The 10,112-nt window shown below is 48.2% G+C and overlaps 2 protein-coding genes and 1 long non-coding RNA gene across 3 annotated transcripts; 1 reads left to right on the forward strand and 2 right to left on the reverse strand.

Annotated features, from left to right (window-relative positions):
* Positions 1–171: 171 nt before the first annotated feature.
* LOC135643815 (mitogen-activated protein kinase kinase kinase 18-like) lies at positions 172–2,113 on the forward strand. Its single transcript, XM_065161181.1, has one exon. It carries the CDS (start codon positions 479–481, stop codon positions 2,111–2,113), a length of 1,635 nt encoding a protein of 544 aa, XP_065017253.1. The 5' UTR covers positions 172–478.
* A 966-nt stretch (positions 2,114–3,079) lies between these two features.
* On the reverse strand, positions 3,080–6,851 carry LOC108953336 (uncharacterized). Its single transcript, XR_010498101.1, has 4 exons — positions 6,502–6,851; positions 6,237–6,394; positions 4,168–5,652; positions 3,080–3,419 (listed from the first exon to the last, which is right to left on the reverse strand). It is a non-coding gene; the product is annotated as an uncharacterized LOC108953336 (long non-coding RNA).
* A 278-nt stretch (positions 6,852–7,129) lies between these two features.
* On the reverse strand, positions 7,130–9,798 carry LOC135642354 (pectinesterase/pectinesterase inhibitor PPE8B-like). Its single transcript, XM_065158453.1, has 2 exons — positions 8,642–9,798; positions 7,130–7,953 (listed from the first exon to the last, which is right to left on the reverse strand). The coding sequence occupies exons 1-2, from the start codon at positions 9,588–9,590 to the stop codon at positions 7,256–7,258; spliced, it is 1,647 nt and encodes a 548-aa protein (XP_065014525.1). The 5' UTR covers positions 9,591–9,798; the 3' UTR covers positions 7,130–7,255.
* Positions 9,799–10,112: the final 314 nt, after the last annotated feature.

Below are 10,112 nucleotides of genomic sequence, written 5' to 3' on the forward strand. Positions count from 1 at the left end.
TTTCTTTCTCTGCTTCGTCGGTTGGTGTTGGACGGAGAAAGATGGATGCCGAGATGTCTCGTGCATTACAGCCATCATTCCCTTTCTTTATATGCATGCAGTGCTCGATCTCGAGCTGGCCGGTGTTCCCGCGCGGCAGGAAGCGAGCACGCCATGGCGTGCCGTGCCATCATTCTGGGCCATGACGTGCGCCCACCGAATCCCCACCACCGCCACCAGCAGGAGGAAGGAAGACGGTCGTCGTCCTGCACGTCTACTGCTGCTGCTGCTGCGGCCACAGCAAGCGTCGTGCGCCCCTCGACCGCATCCCACGAGCCACGCAGCCACCACTACGTCGAACTTGCCCCATCCCACCAGTCTCGCCATCTCCATGAAGTCAAACGAGCTTAACTCCAGCAAAACTTAAACCACGTTCGCAATCAGTCACTCGATGCCGAGTCGGCTTAAATCGAATTGACCAAATCAAGACCCAATTCGGATGGGTTCGTCGTCGTCCATTTCCATTACGTCAAAGAAACCGTTTCCGGTGGAGCCTTTTTCCCACGCCCCGCTCCCACCGTTGGCCACTTCCCCCCTTTCTCTCCTCTCTCACGTGCTCTTATTTACTGCACGCCTAACTATATATACCGGTCCTGCCGTTTCTGCTGCCCTCTATCCGCTCCGTTCCCTTCTCACTCCCGGCTCCTGTCTTAGCTCACCATACCAGCCTTTCTCCATGGAGGGCCGCCGCCGCCGCGATAGCAGGAGTTGGGTGAGGGGGCGAGTCATCGGAAGCGGTTCCTTCGGTACCGTCTGCCTCGCCTTGGACGAATCCAGCGGCGAAGTCTTCGCCGTCAAGTCCGTCCCTCTGCATTCCTCCAACCCCGCTCCGACCCTTGCTCTCGATAACGAGATTCGTCTCCTCAAGTCCCTCCGCTCGCCTTACGTCGTCGAGTACCTCGGCGACGACACCACCCGCGAAGCTCGCGCCGGCGCGTGCCGCAACTTGCACATGGAGTACATGCCCTGCGGCACCGCGGCGGACTTGGAGACTGCGAGGAAGAAGAAGGGGAATTGCCCCATGGACGAGCTCGAGGTGCGAGCTTACGTTCGGTGCGTCGCCTGCGCGCTTCGTTACCTCCACGACGTCGCCGGCGTCGTGCACTGCGACGTCAAGGGCCGGAACGTGCTTCTAGGCCGAGCTCCCGGCGTCGCTAAGCTCGCGGACTTCGGCGCCGCGGTGAGGATTTCCGATGGAGGCGAGCGTAACAGGGTGCGGGGAACGCCGCTGTGGATGGCGCCGGAGGTCGCGAGGGGGGAGCGGCCGAGGCCAGCGTCGGACGTGTGGTCGCTCGGCTGCACGGTCATCGAGATGGCGACCGGAGCGCAGCCGTGGCCGGACTACACGCCCAAGGATGCCGAGGCTGCTATGTTCTTCGTCGGCTACGGCGACAAGCTGCCGGAATTCCCTCCCTGGCTGTCGGAGCTCGGCCGCGATTTTCTCGACAAGTGTTTGAGAAGGAACGCGACCGAGAGGTGGACGGCGGAGCAGCTACTGCGGCACCCGTTCTTAGCTGAAGCAGACATCGAGACGCCTAGGGGAGTGCTCGAGTGGGCCAATTCGGAGTTCCGTGACGACGCCGACGATTGCAGCAGGGAAAACTACAGCACGGACTACAGAAGCGTTGCGGATTCCATTGATCTGATGGCTTGTGGAGGAGAGAGAGTGAGGGAGTTGGCTTCGAGTGTGGGAATTATAGGGTGGGATAGTGATGGTTGGGAGGAAGTGAGGAGCGCAGAGGAGCACAATTGGGCAGGGGATGGAAGAACAGAATTGGTCGTGGGTGGGTGGAGGGGAGAAGAAGGGGGGAGGACATGCTCGGAATATTCCAATTGCTGCAGCGTGGGAATGGCTGACGAGGATAGGGCTGGCAGTGCTGCTGCTGCTCCTCTATGTGGCTCTTGTAATGGCGGTTCGGTCGGTTTACATGGGACCGATGATCTCAATAGGAAGGTGTTCTTTGGATGGTGTGGTTTACTGTTACTCCTACATGTGAAAGTTGATGTTCCCATGCACTCGTCCTTTATCATTGCAACATTCTCCGTAGTTTCGGAGAATGGATTATTTTTGTGACTCAAATTCTGACCTCTCAGATTATAAAGAGGCCGCACAGAAGAGTATTTTCTTGATGGAGTCTGGGCAACTGTTCCAAGTGATGCAAGTTGAAGCACTTGTGTCTCTCATGCTTTCAGTACGAGAGCCACACACACCAAGAGCATGGGGGGGCGGGGGCGGGGATGCTCCACTGCCCCTCTCTCGGTGCTCCGAATAAAACTTAGTACATTCTCATCTCACTTTATGCATGATTGTGTCTGTGGTCATTACTCGAGTCAGAGAGAGAGAGAGAGAGAGCTGAGGTGGCCTGTCTTCTTCCTCAGCTTTCGGCCAAGCTCATGCAGTATGGATTATGTGGGGTCGGGACTAACTCTCCCTCGCCTCAAAAGATAAGTGGTTGCAGATGGCCCACATGACGCCTTCTCTTTACCTCAGTCACGCTGCGGCCACCCAAAGATGGCTACAAAATTATGGCGGAGTACGGTGCATGGGAAAGACGAAGGCGGACGGCCAGCTTTTTCATAGTTATGCCCTGTGCCAAGTAAGTGACAGCTGCCGCAACCCCAAACTAAGAATAACCGAAGACGACATTTGCGGGCTTTTCATTTTGTGGTTGGGTCATATGATTCGAGGACGAACCGTAGTATATGGTACTGTTGATGAGAAAGCATTTCAAGTTTGCACAGCCATTGCAGCTTCACCTATTGGCATCCGAGGAAAGAGGAAGCATTATGAGAAGAGACGAGAATAAATGTTGGGTAATAAATAAGAACATTGCTTTCGGTTCTTCCATTGTTTGTATCAATAATTGTACATCATGGCACGAATGATTCATATCAAATGCTGTTCAAACTGAGGTAAATTGTAAATGCAGCAACTACGCTGGGGTTTAAGCTCGACAATATGATTATGATGCTCCCATTCAGTAAGTAAATATTCGCAGGGACTATGTTCTAACTCATATAATTGATCAAATGATTCCCAAAAAACAATTGGTAATTTACCCACGCAAGAAAGATTATTTTCCATGACGAGTTATATTTCTTTGAATTCCCATTCCAAGTTCCACACAGCCACTGACGGAAATGTGCAAATATGAATAATCACCATGTAGCAGGGTATCTAAAAGTGTTACCTGCTTCTCAGGGACACATTCCCTTCAGCCAAATGAACTGGAGTTGAACATTCATTCATTCAAGATGGACATCCGGCTGCGAGTTTGAAGTACTTCCAGTGATTGTTATTTTCGAAAGGTCTGTAAAGTTGGATGGATCCAGAGCAATGTGGGACGAAAAGTCAACAAGCTACACCCTTTACAAAATACCTGAAACAAATAATTCGAATATTAGTTGCCGGTTGATTTGCTTCCAAACACGAATAAAATTATGGATGCATCAAGACTCATTATGCAATCACCTATAGAGTAACACAAGGCATCACACACAAAAAGAATAAAGAATACATATCAAAATTTCTAAACCATCTTTCATGCCTGCTATAGCTGAACAAGTGCTGATGGTTGGAATAGCTGCATCAAAAGATGCACCTCCATGAAAAGAAGCACAAGCTTTTACTTTGTCTTTCAGCATAGTTTTCAATTGTAACTGTATAATTGGATCTGAATCTTCACACGCACACACACACATATATATATACGTATATACATACATATATATATATATATATATATGTATATACATTCATATATGCATATTTATATATATATCTATACACACACGTGTGTGTGTGTGTATTGACCCACTAGAGAACGAAGGCTGAAATGCAAACAAACATTCATCTCTTCTCTAAATGTTGACCCAATACAAAATCGCTGATGGTTTGACCTACTGCTATTTTTACGGGGATTCTATCAATCATTGTATGATCCCTATTCAAGATCACTGCAGTTCCTCTTCGGGCAAGACTATAAAGAAATCATCAACAAGAGCTATGAAGATGTGAAAACATGTTGCATATAAAGCTGGCTAAAGCAATCACACAAGTCTAAAGCTAGGCTAAAGAAGAATTAGCAGTGAATAAATTTGAAGGCAAAGGTTCATATCATTTCGAACCTTATCAACCCATATATGAGCCAAACAAAGAATTACTTTCTGGCTGATGGAAAGTCCTGCCTGCTGAAGGGCCATAGCAAGAGATGGTTCAGATGCTAATTGAGCAAAATAGTTGGTATTCATCACCAACACCCTGTCAAGAATGGTGGCAGAAGAAGCACACACTGGTGTCACGGAAGGATTATGATCAGGGCCCAGTTAGGATGAGTTTCTAGAAAGCAGGGCCCAGTTATCAGAAGTATGAGAAAATGTGCCAAGTATAATGCCCATGCAAGCTTTGTCAATCCAATAGAACGCTCAAGTACCTGAAGAACTCCAGTAATCAGTGGAGGGGCCTCCACAAAAAAGCACTACAGATCGAATGAAATTGATTGACTAATAATTAATAAATATGTCCATATTCATTTAAGCATAGTAAATTAATAGTGAAGAACTACAAAATAGGTGATCATGTTCTGCAAACAGCAGTAATAATAATTAGTATAAAGCACCACTTTGATTATGTTCAGTGTATAATATGACTGATGCAATAAGATGCAAAATCTAGGTTTGCATGAGTTGAAAAGCTTAATTCTATCAGAATTTGATAAATTCAACGTAATCACCATACAAAGCTTTAATAAGTCAAACTTGGAGAATCAGGTAGGATCTGAAATATATATGAGAAAGAAATGAATGCAAGGCCAATGAAGAATTCGGTGTATGAAAGAAATAATAACAAGAATATTAAACATTCTTTCAAGATGTTCCTTTCAAGAGAATTACCTTGCTCGGTGCAGCACAGTCAGTGTGACGTATCATTGAATTTGTTGGTTCCTTTCTTATACTAAGTTGATAGTCCTGCCATGGATTTAAGTACTTGTTCGTACGGGTTTCAGTAATCTATGAGACCGGTACAATACCAGACACCAAGCAGTATACCAAATAATACCCTCCATTGTCATTGAATAAAATAATAACAATAATTTAAAGCCAGTGTCAAGCTATAAGCTTCTATTCTAGTACTTGGTAAAACCGATAAAACACCAATCAATATGTAAGGGTCCATCCGGTATTTAAATTCTTGGGTCCAAGTTCAACGAGTAAAAAGTACAATATTCAATATTTATTCTTTATCATTCCCCCTATCATGAACAACATTACAATGGACATCTTAAGGGACTACATAGAAGTATTCATAAAAAAAAATGTATGCTTATGAGAAAGGAAAGATGCAGATGCTGCAGAAGATTTCTCTGGTTTTTTTTCTTCTGCACCATTATCAAAAGCGTTCGACTGAACTACACCTACCTTATGCAATTATAAATAGGTACATCAGGCATAGACCAAAATCTATTCAATCCATTATGACAAGAAAATTGGCAGGAGTCATATTTTCGGTTATTTTATATCTTACCTTTTTTCTCCTTTCCTTTTAAGTTGCTTTCTTTGCACGTCATCAATATAATCGCCACAATTTTTATTGGCAATCTTGGCTTTTGGTAGCTGTACTTAAAGGGCGAAGAAATAACAAATTAACAAATGGAAGCTTTAGCAGTGACTTGTATAAGAACAGGGGCAACCATTGCAAACAATGTTCTTAAAAATGAATGTGAAATATAGAGCAAACAATAACAAAAAGATAAAAGGGTCACTAGGCAGTCTAAATATATCAGGATGCATCAAAAAACAGAGATGCTAGAATAAAAATCATTAAGGTAAGTCATTAGAAAATCTTCTTATTATCAAATCCCAAATTTTATGGAGAGGAGATCAAGTGAAAAGGCCCTCCGCAGTCATAATCTTTGAACCATCTCAATTCATGTCCCATCTCCAATGCACCTATTTGTAATTATGTTTATAAGCGAGCAGGGCAATGGAACAAGTCAGTGATGCAATTGTAATAATTCATTAATATGCCATCAGAGCACTCTAAAGTTGTACCTCACCATTCGAATTCATCCAATTTGTGCATCCTTCAGAAATTTTATTAATAGATTTGATCTAAATTCTCGTGGATTTTTAATCCTACGGATTTTTATCAAAATAAATCCGAAAAAACACACAAAGGCAGACCGAGTAAAACTCACAGCAGTCAAACCATGGAAAGTTCCATGCTTCGAGTGGGACAGCTGTCAGGATATCACGGCGAGGCCTCCAGGAGCGGACCGATACTGTTCTAGAAATACACGGAGGCCAGGAGGCGAACATCATCCCGGCGACCCGAATCCCTCGCCGTGACGATCTCCTGCATCCACCATTTCCCAAGTTCTTGAGTTGAATTCATCGTCGAATTGAAACGAACCACGGGCGAAATAGAAATCCAAGAAAGCAAGATGGGTTTGTAAAGATTACAAGAAGGCAGGAGCAGAATTCCGGGCGGTTCTCGATCTGGGCGAGGGCGGACTCATCGAGGCTCAAAACATTGGAGAGGATCGGGTACACGGTCTGGACGTCCGCCGCGGAGAGAGCCACTCCTCGACCGGGAAATATACGAATGCGAGTCTCTCTTCTCCCAAATCTGGCCATGGCGATCGAGGGTTTGGATTTCCTAATAGAATCGGTGGATGCATTCGCGAATGACGCGGAGAGTGGATTCGCTGGGGCGTGGGCAAACGACGGTGCCGCAGACAGCAGGGGGCGTGCAAGCGGCGAGGAAAAGGCCGTCGGGGAAGAGGGCAGCGAGGCATGTTGTATGAAGGCGCCTTTTCTTTTATGAAGGCGATTTTACATATCTAAGTTCTAACTTATGGGAAAATAATATTTACACTCACTAATCTTATTCCAAATATTATAATCTTTGAAATATTATTTATTTCATGAATATTTCATTCCCACCTTATAAATAGCAACCATTCATGATACTTTTTCCTCTCCAAGTAAAAAGAAAAAGAAAAATGTAATACGTTATTTGGTCCTAAAACAACAAAAATATAATATTACGTGACTTTCCAAAGAAAAAGATAACAAACAAGAGAAGAGATTCATAAAGTCAACTCCATTGCCCCATCAATGCCTCTCACAGTTACAAAACAACTATTGACTTATATTATGAGAGTAAACAAATTATAATTACTGAAACTTTTCCTCTCTCTCTCTATATACATTATTACACGGTCAACCCAGCTGTGTACTTCACACCAGTTGACGGCAACCACATGTTTCCATCTATGAACTGAGCCACCGTGAAGTTGGCAACCATGGCCGGATCGCTGAGTGCATGGTAGCCTGGCCACTTGACTCGGTTCCCCAACCCGGAACCCGGCCCGTAGTTCATGTACTCGGCGTAGTACAGTGTGTCCAAGGCGAACTCGGCGTTCCACTCCAGCCACCCCTCCGGTCGGATCAACGAGCCCAGGTAGGACTGCATGAACACGGTGCGGGAGTACTCCTTCCACGGCCGGCCGAGGTACGTGGGCGTCGAGTTGGTGAAGCCGACGAGGTCGGCGTCGGCGGAGACGTTGCAGAACTGGAAGGAGAAACCGGTGTTCTGGTTCGGATCCTTGCGGCCCTGGGCGGTCACTGAGTTCTTCTGCTCGGGGAGGGGCCGGCGAAGGAAGAGCTGGCAGTTCTGGAAGACCGCGGCGGCGTTGCCGAAGACGAAGTCGACGGTGCCGGTGACGCGGCACTCGCGGAAGAACTGCCGCAGCGAGTGGGCGTAGAGGGTGTCCTGGTAGCCGGAGAACTCGCAGCGGTAGAAGACGGAAAGGTCGGAGTCGGAGCGGAGCGCTACCGCCTGGTGCTTCTGTGGCCCCGCCGTGTTCTCGATCGTCAGGTCGCGGGCGATGAACCCCTTGCCGGCGACAGCTGCAAGAACACATTCGGTGACACGTATTCCCCAAAAGAAGAGAGAGAGAGAGAGAGAGAGAGAGATGCATGCATCGTAAAGAAAGGACTCGCTTTTGACTCGAGAGCACATGGAGATCGATGGTGATGGTGGCCTTCAATCACATAGGTGGGTGCAGCTGAGGACGGTTTGAAGACGATGGGGAGGAATGATACTTTCCATCTGAGGCCAGTGGCATCTTGTCAGATCCAAACATAGCTTCGATCAGACCAGGAGGGCAATCGAGAGACCACTTGAGGAACGATTCTTGACAGCAGACACGGGAATAGCATGAACAAATGAACGCTAAGGCCGGCAATGTAATACGGGTACCGAGGACCTCACACAAAAGCTTCGCCATCCGGCGTGGCTCTCTCGAGATCCAGAGCATGAGAGAGCCAAAGGAAAGGGAGGTTGGGACACACCGACACTCTCCAGGTCTAAAGGACCTAAAGCCGGAAGAAAAGCCGGTGACGGTCACGTCACTTAACTTCGTCTCTTCCGTCTCTTCCTTTGATGCGCCGCAGCGCATGTGACTGGTGTCGTGTTCTCGGTAGGACGACTATTTTTGACTACATAAGTACGAAGCATTGACCAATTTTGACTTTGGATATGTGTTAGAGAAGGATAATGCCGTGACGTGGTGAAGGATGGGTTCTTTTGACTCACCGAAGGTGGCGCTGCGGTAGGTGGTCCAGCCGTCGACGTAGCTGCGACTGCCGGAAATGACGGTTTGGCCCATGCCGTCACCGACGAGCATGAGGTTCCACTTCTTCTTCTTCACCTCCACGTTCTCCTTGTACACCCCCTTCTTCACGTGTATTACGTACCTCCGCGCGCCCTCCGTCGGTGCCGCCGCCACGGCCGCCTCTACCGTCGTGTAGTTACCACTCCCGTCCTGCGCCACCACGGCATCCGCCACCGTCGTCGGCTGGGCCTGCAGCAGCCTCCGGTCGGCCGCCGACACCCACTCCGGGAACCCCATCAGCCTCCTGCTGCCGCCTTTGCCGCCGGTCCCTCCGCCCGCCGCGATCTCGCGGAGGCCGTCGGAGACGAGGGAGGTGACCATGTCGAGGCCGCCGGCGACGAGGGTCTCGACAAGGCCGCCGGTCCCGTCGAGGCCCTCCTTGCAGGTGTCCTGGTTCCCAAGGGCGGCGCTCATCCAGGAGCGGAGATCGGACCGGCGGTTCCCGGCGCCCGAGGCAGACGCGGAGGCGGTGGTGCGCTGGGACGCAGATAGGGTCCAGGTGAGCTCGTCGGAGGAGAGGTCGAGGAGGTCGAGGCAGTCGTCGACGGCGGAGGAAAGGCGGAGGTCACCTCCGAGAACTCCAGAGAAGGTAGAGACAAGTGACATGACCTTCTTGATCTCCTCGAGGGTAGACTGCAGGGTGGAGACGAAGTCGGCAGAGGGGACGAAGGAGCTGGCCGACGACGACACCCGCCGCGGTGCCTTGGGCGTCTCGCATTCCGGATGCCATGCCGTAGTATTCAAGGAGCTGCCCTGGGCGGACGTTAACAGGAGGAGGAGGAGGAGGAGGAACAGAGAAGCAAAGGTGGGCCGGGAAGAAGCCATGATGCCGGTATTGCTGCGGAAAGGATAGAGGAGGGAGGGAGTCATTAATGGAGAGGTGATGAGCTTCACAACTACATGCAGATTGTGCTATATAGAGCGAACAGAGCCGCGTGCCAGCTGCACAAAGATAAAAAGAGATAGCGTTGGAACTGCTGCGCCCTCCATCGAGAAGCTTTCTGCTAATTGAGCTCAAAAGAGCAAGGAAATCAAGAAGAAGACCCACATAAAACATAGTTTCGGTGGATTTGGACCAACGTAGAGAACTTGTAGTCAAGTTTCATTCTTATGACTGTGGAAAGCTGTGGTGAGGTTGAATTGGTTCTTGTAATCTTCTATCCGAAGCTTTCAAAGCCATGGTCGTTTGTTGAGTACATAAGCGGTGGATCGGCGACACGTATGAGCTGCATTTAGCTTGGTTAAATTTGGGGCATGTCCACTTGGCTTTTGAGATTCATTAATGCAACTTGGTTGCGTGCAATCTACTGTACCATAAAGACATGGCTTTAATCTTCATTTTTCTATAGAACAAAGAGTTCATAACCTGATGATATTAATATTTCTATATAA

The sequence above is a fragment of the Musa acuminata genome, chromosome BXJ3-7, assembly GCF_036884655.1.
Source record: "Musa acuminata AAA Group cultivar baxijiao chromosome BXJ3-7, Cavendish_Baxijiao_AAA, whole genome shotgun sequence".
In the NCBI taxonomy this organism is placed as follows: Eukaryota; Viridiplantae; Streptophyta; class Magnoliopsida; order Zingiberales; family Musaceae; genus Musa; species Musa acuminata.

What these genes read in the sequence shown, in the direction of transcription:
- LOC135642354 (XM_065158453.1), bottom strand. Translation starts at nt 9,590, where the DNA reads ATGACTCCCTCCCTCCTCTATCCTTTCCGCAGCAATACCGGCATCATG. An exon ending in CTACCGCAGCGCCACCTTCG is followed by an intron (nt 7,954 to 8,641) that starts GTGAGTCAAAAG and finishes GTGTTCTTGCAG; the next exon opens with CTGTCGCCGGCAAGGGGTTC.
- LOC135643815 (XM_065161181.1), top strand. Translation starts at nt 479, where the DNA reads ATGGGTTCGTCGTCGTCCATTTCCATTACGTCAAAGAAACCGTTTCCG.